Source organism: Littorina saxatilis, linkage group LG16, assembly GCF_037325665.1.
Source record: "Littorina saxatilis isolate snail1 linkage group LG16, US_GU_Lsax_2.0, whole genome shotgun sequence".
Classification (NCBI taxonomy): domain Eukaryota; kingdom Metazoa; phylum Mollusca; class Gastropoda; order Littorinimorpha; family Littorinidae; genus Littorina; species Littorina saxatilis.
Genome location: NC_090260.1, coordinates 34,214,434 through 34,234,046, shown reverse-complemented (window position 1 = coordinate 34,234,046; position 19,613 = coordinate 34,214,434). Strand labels below are relative to the sequence as shown.

Below are 19,613 nucleotides of genomic sequence, written 5' to 3'. Positions count from 1 at the left end.
TCTGTAAAGTTACCTCCATTTCAAGACTCCCTGCCTTTTAAGACCTTGTTTTCTCAGAATTCTGTTCATAACCTCTGTAAAATTACCCCCATTTTAAGACTCCCTCCTTGTCACGATCGGGTGACAGAGACCAAGAAAGTGTCACTCAGTGGAGTGCCTGTTCTTGGTCGATAATGATAGAAAGCGCCTGTGCGTGATATTGAGCTACAGCAGAGGTTGCTGACAGCGCTTAATGAACACGGATGTTTTGAAACGCACGAGTTTTACAGTGGAGGTTTCTGCTGTCATAGAGCTGACGGTTTTTCGCTGACAGCGCGCACGGGATTTTCAGGGATTGAGTTTCTCGTGTCTTTTTTCTGCTTGGGGAGGCAGAATTGTGTATAGCTGGACTGGTTTTGTGACAAGGTCAGTCACGTGTATTTGGCTAGGTTGTCTGTCTGAGACACATATACGGGGCACTTGACACCCAGCGGCAGAAGGGGAAGGATCTAATACAGTTTCTAGAGTATGATGGTTTTTCACCGAATATTATATTCGGCACTCTAGGGGAACTTCCACTAGTTTTTCCTGTCTCACTGCCAGTACTTTGCTGAGGACAAGTCGTCAACTTTCCTTCGTCGGCGATGGCTTTCGCATAAGGATTCGACAAGGGGTTCTGGACGTTTTTGGTCACTGTTGACGAACAGAGACTGTTCCAGGGAGGAAGCGGACTTTGCTTCCATTGAGAGTACAATCATAGGCTTTTGAGGTAATAAATCATTATTTAACGCTGTTGATGAGTCTGTGTTGTGGAATGAAATACTCTCTGTTGTTCTTTCCAGGTTAGCGCATAATTTACTCTCTGTGACGCTAAAATACTAATCTGTATATGGTTTTTGCAGATAGGGAGAGAAGGACGGAAAATGGCTGTTTTGTTGTTGTAAAAAGTCCGTTTTGTGCAGGCCCACGTGCTCGATGAGGTATTTAAAGATGACATGTTTTAAGGTGGTGGGTGAGGGGTAGCTGACATGTTTAGTGCACCGATGCTTTCTGTTTGCAGCCTCCGTTCGTTTCGCTTCGCTTCGTTACGTTCCTGTAACATCTGCACGGCTGACTTTGGCGGGACCTGTTGAAGCTACGCTAACCAGGAGACCGGCTAACCAGCGAACCGGCTAACCAGCGGACCGGCTAACCAGCGGACCGGCTAACCAGCGAACCGACTAACCAGCATACCGGCTAAGCAGCAGCAGCAGAGATAAAGCTAAGTGCACCATGTCGTACGCACCCCGTTGACCACCGTTGTCTTTTCGTATCTATGATTTCATTGGAGTAGTGACAACGTGGGGTGTGTGACCCCTGCATGAACTAGAGCTTTTTGAACAGAACATTCTCATTTTGACTGTATTTACACGGGTTCAGCGTGTTACTATAATTTTCTATATACTACTGGCATTTTGTCAGTGAACACTGTTTTTTTACGTGTTGAGAACGTAAAAGGAACATATTTTGAGTGAAGGCTCGAGGGAGGTGGAGAGTTTATACATAAACAGGCGTCTGAAACTTATACTTTTGTTGACTCTATTTAATTGTATGACTGCGAGAGTGGGTCGTGGTGTGGTTAGTTAATTAGTAGTAATTAACCGGTTCATAATCACCTTAAGTGATATATTGAAACGTGACACATGGGGGCCAAGCCGGGATTTACTCAGTTAATTTCCAACTGATAAAGACCCACCAATTAAGGATAACTAAGAGCAGATAATCTCGTCAGTGCTCGACTTATTTTCTGCTTGGTGCTACCCTTTTTTGTATAGTTTTGATCATATACCACACCTTAAGCGATTCACATCTTGCAGGAAATGTAAATTGTAATTTGTGAGTTATTGTATGCGCTAACTGTGATTACCTCCCTTTCCTTTGTTTGTGAATCTTTGTTGTTGTACGTTCAGAGTTTTCCGTTGCAGAGAGCTGAGCGGGGTTAGCGGATTTGTTATTCGTTTTACTCAGTTTTCTCTACATTGTTGTTTCGCATTCTGTAACAGGTTATATTTCTACTGTCTTGTTTTACTTGGATTTTTCTCCATATTTTGACTTTGTTGGAATTTTGGGGGGGAAGGGTCCGAGGACTTCTGTCCTAACCAAGGCTGTGGGAGACACTCTGTTTCACCGCAAAAAGCAGCCGATAAAGTAGGCCACGGCTGTGGGAAACACTTTGTTTCACCGCAAAAAGCAGCCATAAAGTAGGCTACGCGTTTTGTTCTACACCGTTTGGATTTTTCTTCTGCATTTTCCGGTTACTGGATTTTTGTATCCATCGCTTCCATCACCGCGGGTTCTAGCTATAGCTGCGTTAGGCTTACTTTGGTAATAAAGCTTTGCTAAAACTAACCATGGCTACAGGGGGATCTCCTACAAGGAGAATAACTTTCGAGACTCCTGGGAGCGAGCAGCCGACTGAGCGAGACGCACGCGTTAGAGCCCGAAGCGTTCTAAAACGCTTAGAAGCAGAACGGAAGGAAGAATTTGAGCGACTGACAAGGAAAGAAGAACGTGACCGACAGGACAAGAAGGACGAACTTGACAGACAAGAAAGAGAACGACAGGCCGAACGACAGGCAGAACGAGACAGACAGGAAAGGAAAGACGAACGTGACAGACAGGACAAGAAAGAGAAAGACGAACTTGACAGACAAGAAAGAGAGCGAGACAGACAAGAAAAGAAAGACGAACTTGACAGACAAGAAAGGGAACGACAGGCCGAACGTGACAGACTAGACCGGAAGGAACAGGCGGATCGCGATCTCCAGCTAGAACTAGCTAGGCTACAGGCCGAGAAGGGTACGCTTACTCAGGCTAGCGCGCCGACGTTTGTTGCCGACCGTACGAGACTGCCGACGTTCGACGATGACAAGGACGAGCTCGACGACTTTTTACGCCGGTTTGAGCGCATTGCATCTGACCAGAAGTGGGAAGAGGCCACGTGGGCTAGCCGCCTTAGCACCTGCTTAAAAGGACGCGCATTGCAGCTCTACAACGCTTTGGAGGACGACGAGGCGAGAGACTATCAGGCACTAAAGAAGGCGTTACTCCAGCGCTTCAACCTGACTGCGGAAGCCTACAGACGACGTCTGCGTAACAGCAAGAGACTGAGCGGCGAGCTGAGCCATCAGTTTGTGGCACGCCTTAATCTCTACCTGCGGCGCTGGGTGGAGATGGCCGAAAAGGACTGGACCGTCAACGACCTTGCCGACCTCATTGTCATGGAGCAACTGATGTCCAGCCTGCGACCTGAGGTGGTGACCTTCGTGCAGGAACACCAGCCAAAGACTACTCAGGAGGCAGCCGACTGGATCAGAGTACACGAGGACGCCCAGGCGATCTCCGGCAAATCTTCAGGCTCATGGCCGGGAAAATCGGGAAATCCAGGTTCTTCAGGACCCAAGGACGATCAGGGACACAAAGGATCAGGTTCCAGAACTGACATCCAGTGTTACTACTGCAACAAGCGGGGCCACGTGAAGAAGGACTGCCACAAGAGACAGGCTGACCAGAAGGGCGTACACTTTGTTGGCAGTGAGGAGCTAAGGGACGTCACGAGCTCATGCACAATTCCACAACTCTGCGTTCCGTGCTCCAGGAAACATTTCCAGCCCCACTGCAACGTCTACGTTAACGGAGTGAAGGGCGAGGGTCTGCGGGACACAGGGGCAGACATGATAGTGGTTCGGGCGAGTCTAGTTCCAGCTATGGCCTACACAGGAGACAGCATCAGGGTGAGAATGGCCGAGGCATCTCACGCTTACGACTTGAACACGGCAGTGATCAAGGTCGTAACCCCGTTGTTCACGGGGACCATTGTGGCCGTCGTCATGGACGATCCTCCATGCGACCTGCTCATTGGAAACCGGGTTCAGTTTGTGGACGGCGTCACCAGGGAGGTTCCCGTTTATCGGTCTCCCGACGTCATTTCAGTGCTCACGCGGGCACAGGCGGAGCGAGAGGACAAACCTCTCAAACCCCTACCTGCTGCACGAGCTGCCCTGGGGAACGTGACCCCCGTGCTTCTCGCGAAGGCTCAGGATTCTGACCCGACCTTAGCTACTCCTCGGGAGCACGCGAAGTCGGGGAAGGTGAAGCTGAGCGGGAAGCATGGGAGGTCAAGGTTCCTCAGGGACAAGAAGTTGCTCTACCGTGAGTTCAGCAACAAGGAAGGTGCATTCAAACAGGTTGTCGTGCCTCGCGAGTTTCGCGAGGGTGTCATGGCAACGGCACACGACTCGATTCTGGGAGGTCATCTTGGTACCAAGAAGACCACGGATCGTGTCTGGCGCCACTTTTACTGGCCAGGCATCTGCACGGATGTCCGACGTTTCTGTGCGTCCTGCGATAAGTGCCAGAAGGTGGTTGCCAAAGGAAGGGTGAGGAAGGTCCCCTTAGAGAAGATGCCGCTCATCGACGAACCCTTTCGTCGGGTGGCAGTGGACATCATCGGGCCCATCTTGCCTGCGTCTGAGGACGGAAACAGATACATTTTGACCATGGTGGACTACGCTACTCGATACCCAGAGGCGATCCCTCTGAAATCGATTGAAGCCACGCGAGTAGCTGAGGCTCTGGTTACTATGTGGTCCCGGCTGGGAATTCCATCAGAGGTACTCACCGACAGAGGCACGCAGTTCACGGGAGGAGTGATGGCGGAGGCAGCACGACTGCTATCACTGGAGCAGCACTTCACCACTCCTTACCATGCTCAGTGCAACGGACTGGTGGAAAGGTTCAATGGCACCTTGAAGACCATGCTGAGGAAACTAGCTCAGGAGAAACCACGCACGTGGGACAGGTACATCCCAGCATTGCTTTTTGCATACCGCGAGGTTCCTCAGGAGAGCTTGGGCTTTTCCCCATTCGAGCTGTTGTACGGCAGACAGGTACGCGGTCCCATGGCTATCCTGCGTCAGGCTTGGACAGACGAAGAAGCTGACGAGGAGGTGCAGACGACAGCGACCTACATCGTAGAACTCAGGAACAGGATTGAAGAGACCTGCAAACTGGCTCAAGAGAACCTGGGAAGAGCAGCACAGCGTTATGCGCGAGGATTCGACCGCAAGGCACGGCCGCGCAGCTTCAAGATTGGAGAACGGGTGTTGCTACTTCTACCTGTCAAACACAACAAGCTACAACTGCAGTGGCAAGGACCTTTTGAGGTGACAGCGAGGGTGGGCCAGAACGACTACAGGATCATGATGCACGGGAAAGCACGCCTGTACCACGCCAACCTGCTGCGCGCCTACATAGAGAGGACAGCCTACGGGGAGAAGAACAAAGACCAGAAGAACAAAGACAAGAAGACAGAGAAGGTTGCAGTCATCAGGGGTGAAACGAGGGGTTGCTCGTTCTTGAGGACGACCTTTCTGTCTGGAAACGGACCATCAACCTCTGCAATATCTTCAGGTTGCAAGGTTGGCAAACGCCAGACTTATGCGCTGGGCGTTGATTCTCCAACCGTACCAATTCACGGTACGCGTCATTCCGGGCGCCAACAATGTTGGAGCTGACTTTCTCTCTCGGGCTGTAGAGGAGAACATGACTGTGAGCGAAACCGAGGTTTCGTCTTGAAGAGGGGAGGTGTGTCACGATCGGGTGACAGAGACCAAGAAAGTGTCACTCAGTGGAGTGCCTGTTCTTGGTCGATAATGATAGAAAGCGCCTGTGCGTGATATTGAGCTACAGCAGAGGTTGCTGACAGCGCTTAATGAACACGGATGTTTTGAAACGCACGAGTTTTACAGTGGAGGTTTCTGCTGTCATAGAGCTGACGGTTTTTCGCTGACAGCGCGCACGGGATTTTCAGGGATTGAGTTTCTCGTGTCTTTTTTCTGCTTGGGGAGGCAGAATTGTGTATAGCTGGACTGGTTTTGTGACAAGGTCAGTCACGTGTATTTGGCTAGGTTGTCTGTCTGAGACACATATACGGGGCACTTGACACCCAGCGGCAGAAGGGGAAGGATCTAATACAGTTTCTAGAGTATGATGGTTTTTCACCGAGTATTATATTCGGCACTCTAGGGGAGCTTCCACTAGTTTTTCCTGTCTCACTGCCAGTACTTTGCTGAGGACAAGTCGTCAACTTTCCTTCGTCGGCGATGGCTTTCGCATAAGGATTCGACAAGGGGTTCTGGACGTTTTTGGTCACTGTTGACGAACAGAGACTGTTCCAGGGAGGAAGCGGACTTTGCTTCCATTGAGAGTACAATCATAGGCTTTTGAGGTAATAAATCATTATTTAACGCTGTTGATGAGTCTGTGTTGTGGAATGAAATACTCTCTGTTGTTCTTTCCAGGTTAGCGCATAATTTACTCTCTGTGACGCTAAAATACTAATCTGTATATGGTTTTTGCAGATAGGGAGAGAAGGACGGAAAATGGCTGTTTTGTTGTTGTAAAAAGTCCGTTTTGTGCAGGCCCACGTGCTCGATGAGGTATTTAAAGATGACATGTTTTAAGGTGGTGGGTGAGGGGTAGCTGACATGTTTAGTGCACCGATGCTTTCTGTTTGCAGCCTCCGTTCGTTTCGCTTCGCTTCGTTACGTTCCTGTAACATCTGCACGGCTGACTTTGGCGGGACCTGTTGAAGCTACGCTAACCAGGAGACCGGCTAACCAGCGGACCGGCTAACCAGCGAACCGGCTAACCAGCGGACCGGCTAACCAGCATACCGGCTAACCAGCATACCGGCTAAGCAGCAGCAGCAGAGATAAAGCTAAGTGCACCATGTCGTACGCACCCCGTTGACCACCGTTGTCTTTTCGTATCTATGATTTCATTGGAGTAGTGACAACGTGGGGTGTGTGACCCCTGCATGAACTAGAGCTTTTTGAACAGAACATTCTCATTTTGACTGTATTTACACGGGTTCAGCGTGTTACTATAATTTTCTATATACTACTGGCATTTTGTCAGTGAACACTGTTTTTTTACGTATGAGAACGTAAAAGGAACATATTTTGAGTGAAGGCTCGAGGGAGGTGGAGAGTTTATACATAAACAGGCGTCTGAAACTTATACTTTTGTTGACTCTATTTAATTGTATGCCTGCGAGAGTGGATCGTGGTGTGGTTAGTTAATTAGTAGTAATTAACCGGTTCATAATCACCTTAAGTGATATATTGAAACGTGACACTCCTTTTCAAGACCTTGTTTTCTCAGAATTCTGTTCATAACCTCTGTAAAGTTCAGTGATCGCGCTAGGTATTTTTCAAACCGGTATGACGTCATGAGCTGGCTACAAGGCTCTCACGAAAATCGGTAAGCTTGCCAAGGCAACCAGTAAAAGACAAACAATGACTTACAATACATTAAATCAATGTCAGTGATATGCGGATGTACTAGGCCGTGAAGTACTTTCACTTTCAGTTCCTTCATTCAAAGGCCTTTTCTCACCTCTTGGGGGTAGAAAAGACAGTAAAGATCGTTGCTTCTTCATCGCAATCGACTCGCCTCACAATAATGATTATTAATCAACTGTATGTATGTAGACAAAGATCTAAGCTGGTGTGAGTACGTGATTTCCCGGTATGATGCTATGTCGGCTATAGTTAGACGCCGTCCCTTATAACATAAACTGAAAGATTTTACGATGGACCGGGAACTGAAAGAAATAGCGCGAAAAGTATGATGTCTGATTTTTGACGTCATGTTTGACATCAAGTGTCATCAATGGAGACATAATCGCAACATTGTAGCGCTGTCACAACAAGCCATCCAAATCTCTTCTCTCTCTCTCTCTCTCTCTCTCTCTCTCTCTCTCTCTCTCTCTCTCTCTCTCTCTCTCTCTCTCTCTCTCTCCCTCGTACTGACAAACGATTTTTGTAATTACTACTTTTTTTTTTACCGGTCAAACCAAATAACAATCGGTACGTCTGACCGACATCCACTTTTTTTTCCGGTATTGGCGAATCTTAACCGGTAAAATACCGGAAATTACCGGTAAACGCGATCCCTGAAAGTTACCTCCAATTTAAGACTCCCTGCTTTTTGAGACCTTGTTTTCTCAGAATTCTGTTCATAACCTCTGTAAAGTTACCTCCATTTTAAGACTCCCTCCTTTTTAAGACCCTGTTTTCTCGGACCTTCTGTTCATAACCTCTGTAAAGTTACATCCAATTTAAGACTCCCTCCTTTTTAAGACCTTGTTTTCTCAGAATTCTGTTCATAACCTCTGTAAAGTTACCTCCATTTTAAGACTCCCTGCTTTTTAAGACCTTGTTTTCTCAGAATTCTGTTCATAACCTCTGTAAAGTTACCTCCATTTTAAGACTCCCTGCTTTTTAAGACCTTGTTTTCTCAGACTTTCTGTTCATAACCTCTGTAAAATTACCCCCATTTTAAGACTCCCTGCCTTTTAAGACCTTGTTTTCTCAGAATTCTGTTCATAACCTCTGTAAAATTACCTCCATTTTAAGACTCCCTGCTTTTTAAGACCTTGTTTTCTCAGAATTCTGTTCATAACCTCTGTAAAGTTACCTCCATTTTAAGACTCCCTGCTTTTTAAGACCTTGATTTCTCAGACTTTCTGTTCATAACCTCTATAAAATTACCCCTATTTTAAAACTCCCTGCTTTTTAAGACCTTGATTTCTCAGCCTTTCTGTTCATAACCTCTATAAAATTACCCCTATTTTAAAACTCCCTGCTTTTTAAGACCTTGTTTTCTCAGAATTCTGTTCATAACCTCTGTAAAATTACCCCCATTTTAAGACTCCCTGCTTTTTAAGACCCGATTTTCTCCGATTTTTGGAGGTCTTAAAAGGGGGTTTCCACTGTATACAATGTTAAAAAATAACTCTGTCTGGTTTGTATGACTCGTGCAAGAGGCAATAACTCTGTCTGGTTTGTATGACTCGTGCAAGAGGCAATAACTCTGTCTGGTTTGTATGACTCGTGAAAGAGGCAATAACTCTGTCTGGTTTGTATGACTCGTGCAAGAGGCAATAACTCTGTCTGGTTTGTATGACTCGTGAAAGAGGCAATAACTCTGTCTGGTTTGTATGACTCGTGCAAGAGGCAATAACTCTGTCTGGTTTGTATGACTCGTGCAAGAGGCAATAACTCTGTCTGGTTTGTATGACTCGTGAAAGAGGCAATAACTCAGTCTGGTTTGTAAGACTCGTGCAAGAGGCAATAACTCTGTCTGGTTTGTATGACTCGTGCAAGAGGCAATAACTCTGTCTGGTTTGTATGACTCGTGCAAGAGGCAATAACTCTGTCTGGTTTGTATGACTCGTGCAAGAGGCAATAACTCTGTCTGGTTTGTATGACTCGTGCAAGAGGCAATAACTCTGTCTGGTTTGTATGACTCGTGCAAGAGGCAATAACTCTGTCTGGTTTGTATGACTCGTGCAAAAGGCAATAACTCTGTCTGGTTTGTATGACTCGTGCAAGAGGCAATACTCTTGCTTTTCTTGAGGAAAACTTTCCCACGCAATATAGGCCAGTCATAAGCAAGGGGTGTGTCTCGACAGGTGGACAAGGAGCAATGAAAGCAAGAGAATGCACTCTTTCACAACACAAACAAACCTGACAGAGTTATTTACAGAATTCGTCTATTTGCTGTTACCCATAGTGGCCCTGTCTACCTCACACACAGCCAGAAATTAAATGATACATAATTACAGCATTTCAATGCACCATGTGACTAATTTGACCAACCAGGACTGAGTTTAGATGATCTGATAAATGTCACAGTAGTCAGGCCAGGACCCTTTTTTGTCGATAACACTAACAACTAACAAAAACAATCTACATTTTTTATTTTTTATTTAAATCTGCATTTTGGCAGACACTAGAAAACTCACTCTCATTAGCAGAAATCCTCCAAATGGAGCAATGGATTTCAAATCCTGCTCCATGCTGATAGCAAAAAACAGGTCGATAGCGACCAAATTACCTCATGCCTGTCGGTCCTGATGAGAAGCCTGGCCAGCTCATCCTGCACCATCAGAGACCGGGGGTGGTGGGGACCATGGATGGCCGTGCAGTTGGCCAGGCACTCGTTCAGGTAACTCTCCGCCGAACCTGCACACAGGTCAATTATAATGAACCACTTGAAGATTTTGCTCATGAATGGCCATGCATTGGCTAAGACACTCGTTCAGGTAAAAAAAGTTAACTTTTCGCAGTGTTTTAAGGTGCTGTCTCCGACAACTAGCACAGCTATATGCATATGCCTAAATACGCTCAGCAATTCCCTAATGCAGCAACACAGATGAAGAAACACACTCACCCTCAGCCTCCTCTCTCCCTGTGTTTGCGTAGGCCTGCGCCAGTGCCAGCGCCGTGTCCACTGTCTCCTGACTGCCCTGCCTGTAGCTGTCAACATGGCACACCACATTAGCTTATAACAGACGATGTTCGGAAATAACTTTTGCTGCTGAAAAAAAAGGGCAAACAAACCCGTGTGACAAAATAGGCCCATCACTAGCGAGTGGCTTGTTGCTACACGTTGTCGCGATCAGCACGTGTAAGACACGCAACTCAATAGTGATTGGCCTATTTTGTCACACGGGTTTGTTTGCCCTCTTTTTCTCCGCAGCAAAAGTTATTTCCGGAATTCGTCTATTTTAAGTAACAACTCCCTTATACAATAGTAAGGCAGAAATGTGCAGTAACATATGATTTTTCCCACAACTATAGTGGACTGCAGTGTACGTGCTGTCTAAAAAATCTTAATATGAGGCAAATTATCAATTTGCATTTAACAAGCTCTAGTGATTTCATGGCCATACAAAAATCTAAAAGTGAGAAATGGAAACGAAAATGGTAAATTCTAAGACAAATCTTATCCTCACTTTGCTGTAGCTACATCGTGCGCCTGTTGGAACAAGTCAATGGCCTTCTGGTGGTTGGCATGGCGACCTTTGCTCTGTTCCAGCTGTAACCAAAAACAATTTCAATGTCAATGGTTTTGATGGAATGTAAATACCTACTCCGTTCTAATACATCCCTTCAAAGTTTCAAGTGCGCATGCGCGGCTAGTCACATTTTTGGCGGCAGGGGGCGCTCCGTTGTACCAAATACAATACAATACAATACAATACAATAACTTTATTAATCTCTAAAAGAGAAATTGCATTGCTGAGCTTTTGTGTCCGAGATCCATTCCGCTTAAATCATGAAACTATCGTGGGACAAAAACCACAGAAATATCAAAGAGATAAGAGCTTACGAGGGAAAACTTGAACGCAATCGGCAATGTACCTCTTCTGAAGACCTCGTGTTTGGTACAATTTGCAATCCCAGCATGCAATGCGCGGATTTTCTCGCGACGCGAGATTTGCTCTCGCCTGAGGAAAGGGTGCATTGTGCTGAGATTTTAAGTCTTAGTAACATTTCTCAAGCTACAGTATTATAATTTCATCCAGTTCCAGTATCTGCTTCAAAAATGTGTCCTCAATAAGTCCCCACAAGACGTATATTATAACAGTTGAACCTGTCTAAAACGACCATCCAGAGAAGAAATCTGAGAAATGAAGGTCTTCGATGGGAGAGAGTTTCAAAATGGAGGTAAAATTAATTCACAGACATTATCAACAGAAAATCTTTGAATTTAAAAAAAAATTAAATCCGGTTTTCAAGGGGGGAGGTCATGAAATGAGGATCTTAACAGAGGCTCCAATGTAATTTCACACTGAACACAAACCTTGCCATAGTCATGCAGCACAGAAATCAGTCTCAAACTGTCCCTGCCGTACACTTTCTCCATCAGGTCGATGGCTTTGTCGTACTTTTCCGCAGCCACAGCGTACTTCTTCTGTCGCCCATACAACCTGCACATCATAGCCAAGTAATTCAATGTCAATTAAATTTCCAATGAAAATGCAGTCGCCACAGTGCCGCCTCAACTTTTCTTAGCGGACCGGCCGATATGAAGACATCAAACAACTTAAAATATTCTACAAGATAAATTATTTATATACGATTACAGTTCCAAAAGATTTAAGAACTAAAAGTCAGAAGAGACTTTCTTGCAAGATTGTAACAATTCATATCAGAGCAAAAGAGAGAGTGAAATATGTATTGTTTATAACTATAATTTCATGTAAATCTGTCCCGTAGTTTGATGGGAATTGCTGGGGAATTGCTGCACACACACACACACACACATGAACACCCCCCCTCACACACACACATACATACATACACACGCCTAAGAAAAGTTGAGGCAGCACAGTGGTGGCTGTACTTTTCACTGGAATTCACCGACATTGACCGATTACAATAAGGTCTTAAAATGGAGGTAATTTACAGAGGTTATGGACAGAAAGTCTGAAAACACAAGGTCTTAAAATGGAGGTAATTTACAGAGGTTATGGACAGAAAATCTGAAAACACAAGGTCTTAAAATGGAGGTAATTTACAGAGGTTATGGACAGAAAGTCTGAAAACACAAGGTCTTAAAATGGAGGTAATTTACAGAGGTTATGGACAGAAAGTCTGAAAACACAAGGTCTTAAAAAGGGAGGTCTTAAATGGCAGGTTTCACTGTATTGCAACAAGAAAAGCACAACAAAAGGCAACAGCTCACTTTGCCATAGCGAGGAACAGTCTGACGTCCGTTTTGTCGCAGTCTTCATCGGATACACAGTCCAGACGACTACGTTCTGCGGCGATGCGGTCAGCCTTCATCAGATACTGCTCCGCTTCTGGGTATGTAGTCCACAGTCAAGAAAATCATCGTATTGTTTGGCCTATGGGGCACATCTATGCTACTCTTGATATCCAAACCCTACCTATAATACGCTAATAAAGCGCCCTTTTTGTCACTGAAATAATAAAATCATGTGAAAAATGTGAAAATGGGGGTAGATGGTGTGAGGGTGTGTGTGTGTGAGTGCGTGTGCAAGCGTGTGTGTTTGCGTGCGTACGTACATGTGTGTGCTGCGTATGGGTGTGTGCATGCATGCATTTGTGCGTGTGGGTGGACATTCAATGTATATACCCCTTCCCCTTATGTGAACTTTTTGTTATTATTTTCAATGTCTATATTGTATATAAAAAAAAAAAATAACTGTAAGAAAGATCCTTCTACAATATAGTTTAGCAATAAAGTTTTCAAGCCAAAGTTCAGTTTCATATATTCACCCAAACAGCATCAACACAAAAGGATATTTCTTCATGTGTGTGGTAGCTCTGCCCAGAATGTAGTACATGTTGATGAGCACCTTGTACAGGTGGGCTTTCTCTTGCACCGAGTCCGACACGTGGGCGCCATGCAGCATGACGCTCTTGGCCGTCTCTGCATGAAACTCAGCCTGTGGGGCGTACCCTGTGAAAAGAGACACTTCACCGTGAAAACCTTAACCTGTTGGCTGCACATGCCAGTACATATTTGTACAGTGGACCCCCCCCTCCCCCCACCCCCCTTTAAGACACCCTGATTTAAAGACTCCCTCCCTTTTAAGACCCTGGCAGTGTTTGCTCAGATTTTCTGTTCATAGCCTCTGTAAGTTTACCCCCATTGTATAAAGACTCCCTCCCGGTAGCTCAGTTGGTAGAGCACTGGACTTGTGATCGAAAGGTCGCAGGTTCGAATTCGGGCCGGGACGGACACGGGTCAACTTTATGTGCAGACCCAGAGACGGAAGCCATGTCCCACCCCCGTGTCATCACAATGGCACGTAAAATACCTTGGTCATTCTGCCATAAGTGCAGGTGGCTGAATACACCTAAACACGCAGACACTTGGGTAGCGCGACTCCGTTGCTGCTAGCTTTCCACTGGGAGGAAGCGACCCGAATTTCCCAGCGATGGGACAATAAAGTAATGAAAATGAACAAAAAAAATGAAATTTCAAGACCTGATTTTCTGTTCATAGCCTCTGTAAGTTTACCTCCATTGTATAAAGACTCCCTCCATTTTAAGACCTGATTTTCTCAGATTTTTTTAGGTCTTAAAAGAGGAGTTCCACTGTATTTAACAATATTCCACTGAATTGAAAACCGACACTGTGCCCTTGACGTATACATGATTACACAACACACACACACACACACACACTGTTTGCTCGTTGTTCTTCTTCTTTGTCACTTATATAGAATGGTTTGCTGTCCGTTAAAGCAAGTTTAACCCAGGATGGCCGATGTCATCCTACAGGCAGTGAAAGGGTTAAAGGCACACTGATCCTTCCTGTGAAAACAGTTCTGCACACTATTTGAAACTTGGCCAGGCTTGTATGCCGTATTGGACAGATAACTCCAACTTGGTCACATACCAAAAATGAACAACCTGGGTGCTCTCTGTGGACACTGGGAACTTTTTCATAAAATAATTGAGTAAAAGCCACCATAGCTAGCAGTCTTTTCTTTCTTTTTTTCTTTCTTTATTTGGTGTTTAACGTCGTTTTCAACCGTTCAAGGTTATATCGCTACGGGGAAAGGGGGGGGGGGGGGGGGGGGGGTGATGGGATAGAGCCACTTGTTAATTGTCTTTTTTGTTTGTTTGTTTGTTTGCTTAACGCCCAGCCGACCACGAAGGGCCATATCAGGGAGGTGCTGCTTTGACATTTAACGTGCGCCACACACAAGACAGAAGTCGCAACACAGGCTTCATGTCTCACCCAGTCACATTATTCTGACACCGGACCAACCAGTCCTTCCTAGCACTAACCCCATAATGCCAGACGCCAGGCGGAGCAGCCACTAAATTGCCAATTTTAAAGTCTTAGGTATGACCCGGCCGGGGTTCGAACCCACGACCTCCCGATCACGGGGCGGACGCCTTACCACAAGGCCAACCGTGCCGGTTTCACGGTCCCTTCACTTGGCACTGAGACAACAACTTGAGAATATGCTCTGCTGTAGCTATTTTTAACCATGCGCGCGCGCCAGCGATCACGCCGGCTTGCACAGCGCTGAGAAAATTCCAGAACCTTCCCTCTTTGTCTTTGTTGGGAAGCCGTCTGTCTGTCTATGCTGCATGTGAAAATGCGCTCTTTTCACTACAGTGTCAAAGAACAGTGCCTATCCGATATTCTTTCATTTGAACGGATTTCGTCCATCAAACATATTAACATTGCAATCAACAAGTGAATATACACAGAAAAGTGTTGTTTTGTGCTGAAATAACGACTACAATTACAAGTGTCTGTGTGGTTCTGTGTTGTGCTGGTCCGGTGTGTGCTAGGAGGAAGTGAGTTTGTGTGGGCCAATGGACGGTTAATCGCAGACAGCTCTAGGAATGCATGGATACTGAGCTATTCTCGCACAGCGTTCGTCTTTGTGCTGTGGGTAGGCTGTGTGGCACTGTCTAGGGCGGTACGCACGCAGGAGGGGAAGGAGAGTGGGGGGAAGGGAAATGGAAGGGAGAGGGTCGGTGTAAAAATAACACATTCCCTGCTAACTCAAAATGCGTTAGTTCTCCACCGTGGTTTGTTAATTGTCTCTTGTTCACAAAAGCACCAATCAAACAAGAAGAGCAAACGCTCGATCGAGTCACTTTCGCAGTTCTGAATATTATATGAGGCATCAGATAGACAGGAAGAAATTGCTATTCACAACACAATGAGTCACGTTCACATAAAATTTGAGCCCGGTCACTTTTATAGTTTCCGAGAAAAGCCCAACGTTAAGTTGTGTGTTGCCGAACAGAAAAGGCTAGTTATCTCCCTTGTTTTTCTGATAACGTTCGTAAAAGGCTACAGATGTAAATACTTTGATGTAAAGAATAATCCTACAAAGTTTCAATCACATCCGATGAACTTTGTCAAAGATATAAAATGTCTAATTTTTCCTTTGACGCTGACCTGTGACCTTGAAAAAGGTCAAAGGTCAACGAAACCATCGTTAAAGTGTAGAGGTCATTGGAGGTCACGACTAAACAAAATATGAGCCCGATCGCTTTGATAGTTTCCGAGAAAAGTCCAACGTTAAGGTGGTGTCTACGGACGGCCGGCCGGACAGACTAACACTGACCGATTACATAGAGTCACTTTTTCTCAAGTGACTCAAAAATTGCTCCAAGGGCCTGCAACGCAGCACAATATATGACCCCACCGGGAGAATGCAAGCCTCCAGTACAAAGGACTTAACATTTCCAACATACTGCTTGACTAAAATCTTTACAAACATTGACTATATTCTATACAAGAAACACTAAACAAGGGTAAAAGGAGAAACAGAATCCGTTAGTCGCCTCTTACGACATGCTGGGGAGCATCGGGTAAATTCTTCCCTCTAACCCGCGGGGGGTAGCTAGAAGTCAGGGTGTTGATGTTTGGTATATGACCAAGTGGAGGGACGCTCTTATGCTATGTTAAAGCCTGGCCCGATCCAAGAGGACAGTGAGCCAAACTGTTTTCATGGGAAGGAGCGTTTTGCTTACTCTTTGGGGCGCATTCCAAGATAATGCAGACCTCAAATACATCACTCATGCAGTAACACATATCTATTTCAGTCAGCTGAAAAAAATAACATCTCTTCCACCATCCTGCTAAGTTTCAACAATGCACAAGTGCACAGATACAAAGTTGTTTGTGATACTACTACTTTGTACATTTATAGCATGAGCCTTCAGGTGAGCGGTGATAGAAAACTGTGGCAGCTGCTTTCAAAATTGTACAGTTTATTACAACTCACCTTTGAGGTCGAGATATGCCTCCCCAAGATCCACGTGACTTTTTGCCAGTAACCAGTGGTGGTCGCCGTGGACGATCCTGGTCAGCGCGATGCAGCGAGTGTATTCCTTGATAGCTCGGTCAGCCTGAAACAGTTTTAATTATTGAGTTAATGTACCAGCTGCATCCTCTCCACACTACTCTACGGCTCAGAATGCTGGAGGATGACGAAAAGCGACATGACAAAGTTGTCAACCTTTCACATAAAGAACCTCCGGAGAATCCTGCGGATCTTCTGGCCCAACACCATCTCCAACCAACGGCTACTTGCCCAGTGCAATCAAGAGAGCATGAAGACCATTGTCGTGAAAAGGCGGTGGTGATGGATCGGACTTGTCTTGCGAAGAGAGCTGGATAGCATCACCAGGACTGTCCTTCACTGGACACCAGAGGGAAAGCGCAAGAGAGGCAGACCCAAGAACACCTGGCGACGGTGGAAGGAGATAGACCTGAAGACCCTGAATTGAACCAATATGTGGGGTACCATCCAGAGAATCGCACAGAACAGACACAGAGTGGAGGTCCGTCGTTGCTGCCCAACATGCCAACCGGCATGATGGGCAGTAAGTAAGTAAACGCGTGTGTATACTCTTGATCTTAGTAGTGTACTTATCTTCAATTATCAATCAATCAATATGAGGCTTATATCGCGCGTATTCCGTGGGTACAGTTCTAAGCGCAGGGATTTTTTTTTATTTTGAAAATTTTTTTTTTATGCAATTTATATCGCGCACATATATTCAAGGCGCAGGGATTTATTTATGCTGTGTGAGATGGAATTTTTTTACACAATACATCACGCATTCACATCGGCCAGCAGATCGCAGCCATTTCGGCGCATATCCTACTTTTCACGGCCTATTATTCCAAGTCACACGGGTATTTTGGTGGACATTTTTATCTATGCCCAATACAATTTTGCCAGGAAAGACCCTTTTGTCAATCGTGGGATCTTTAACGTGCACACCCCAATGTAGTGTACACGAAGGGACCTCGGTTTTTCGTCTCATCCAAAAGACTAGCACTTGAACCCACCACCTAGGTTAGGAAAGGGGGGAGAAAATTGCTAACGCCCTGACCCAGGGTCGAACTTGCAACCTCTCGCTTCCGAGCGCAAGTGCGTTTACCACTCGGCCACCCAGCCCTTGTTGCTTTATGATGGTGTGTTTGTGTTACTAGAAATGCGATGTGGTGCCAAACGAAAAATGTCCATGTTTGTTTAAGGCCTAAAAAAAAATAGGTGTGGTTACGGTAACCCGACCTACCCTATTTTTAGGGGCCGACCCTATAACTTTTTATTACATTTGTCACAACAACAACAACAAAAAAAAACCAGTGCAGAAAACGCAATGAAAGCGAAAGCGCTCGAGTCGCACACTTATTTCCCTGTCAAGTAGGTTTAATTTGTACACATTAGAAAAAAAAGTTTAAAAAAAAAGTGATTGCCTACCTTCCTACCCTATTTTTTTTGGCTATGTTACCTTAACCACACCTATTTTTTGGGGGGGCCTAAAATGAAAATTACCGTTTTCTTATCTTATCTTATCTCCCCAATAGCTCGGTCAGCCTGAAACAGCCTCAACCCTCCTAATACTGAGTCGATACCTGAATTTGGATTTATTTTTTTAGAAAGAGCTGTTAAATTAATGTAAATGTACACCAAATATGAATTAATTTGTTGAACAAATGCACAAGTTATTAGTATTTTCTGGGTGGCATTTTTTGGGGGGGGTCACCCTGTATCAAGATGAGGAAAGCTACCTTCTTCAAAGAAGCGAGTTTTCTGGCTTTCTTCTGAGCGATGGCAAGGAGCTGGTCAGGGGGAGTCATGTTGATACGCGTCCTCCCGTTGATGGTCTTGAAACGCTGTCGAGTGGAAGTGCCGCCTTCATCCGGTGACTCCGCTCTGTGTCTCCTCCCTTCCCTGTCTTCATCCTCCTCTTCATCTCCATCTTCTGACCTGCAAATTAGAGGTTGACACTGAGAGTGTGTGACTATTGAAAGTGCAGATATCAATACACATATCAACACATTAATGTCCACATACACAGTGACATTTCAACAACAAAAGTTCTAAACAAATATTAATGCACACCTACAAGCATCAATCTAGTATTTCTATCTCTCGATCACATACGTGCACATACACACACACACACTCTCTCCGTCTCTTTCACACATACACGCACAAACACACACAAACACACACTATATATATACCTCTCTCTCTTACATGTATACATGCACACGCACAAACACACACACTGTGTCACACATTTAGACTCACCCACACATCACACACACACTTCCTCCCTCCCTCCACAGAATCCATACATACAGGGTAATATCGGAGTATTCATCGTGGTTGTCATGCAGTGGTGAGCGTGATCCACTGTGGCTGCCGATGGAGACCACAGGCAGTACCGGCGACACTGCATCCCTCTCATCTCCGTCCTCATCGCCCGACATCTTCACGCTCCTGGGATCTACCTGTCACAGTCCACAGATCAATGTACATTTTTGGCACACACACACACAAATCAAAATGCCTGTTTCTGGTGACAAGGTAAAAAGTTAGGGTAACTAGGTTACCTTTTTTGTGTACAGAATCCAACAAAAAAAAGAATTGTAGGCTATTGGAATGTTTAATTATAGTGAAAACAAAATGTTACAATAACCTATAATTCTTGTTTTTTTTATTCAGAATTTTGAACGTTAGCCGTCGATCTGTTTTTGGATTTGAATTGGATTTTTTTTTTTTTTTAACACCTCAGCAATTCACCCAATCAGTCGTTTGTCCACATTCATGACCCCTCTAAAGAACTCTTTGTAAACAGGGGGGTGCAACTGTTGGTCAGTAGATTATTAAAACAAAAAAAATTCTGATCATGATGGCATGAGAAAGCAGCAGACCCTCCCCTCCCCTTCTCTACACCCCAGCTGCTATTTTCATGCCGCAATGGACA

The 19,613-nt window shown here is 45.3% G+C and overlaps 1 protein-coding gene across 4 annotated transcripts in view; it reads right to left on the bottom strand.

The window, feature by feature from the left end:
* LOC138950904 (tetratricopeptide repeat protein 23-like) overlaps nucleotides 1-19,613 on the bottom strand; it is a 67,507-nt gene that overhangs the window by 2,103 nt on the left and 45,791 nt on the right. For all 4 annotated transcript variants that reach the window (XM_070322604.1, XM_070322606.1, XM_070322605.1 and 1 more), the window contains 9 exons: nucleotides 18,986-19,137; nucleotides 18,409-18,607; nucleotides 16,610-16,733; nucleotides 13,146-13,302; nucleotides 12,562-12,687; nucleotides 11,677-11,803; nucleotides 10,826-10,908; nucleotides 10,261-10,346; nucleotides 9,925-10,052 (listed from right to left, as the gene is read on the bottom strand). In XM_070322604.1, coding sequence (XP_070178705.1) covers nucleotides 9,925-10,052; nucleotides 10,261-10,346; nucleotides 10,826-10,908; nucleotides 11,677-11,803; nucleotides 12,562-12,687; nucleotides 13,146-13,302; nucleotides 16,610-16,733; nucleotides 18,409-18,607; nucleotides 18,986-19,137 — 1,182 coding nt within the window. The remainder of the gene's footprint in view (nucleotides 1-9,924; nucleotides 10,053-10,260; nucleotides 10,347-10,825; nucleotides 10,909-11,676; nucleotides 11,804-12,561; nucleotides 12,688-13,145; nucleotides 13,303-16,609; nucleotides 16,734-18,408; nucleotides 18,608-18,985; nucleotides 19,138-19,613) is intronic.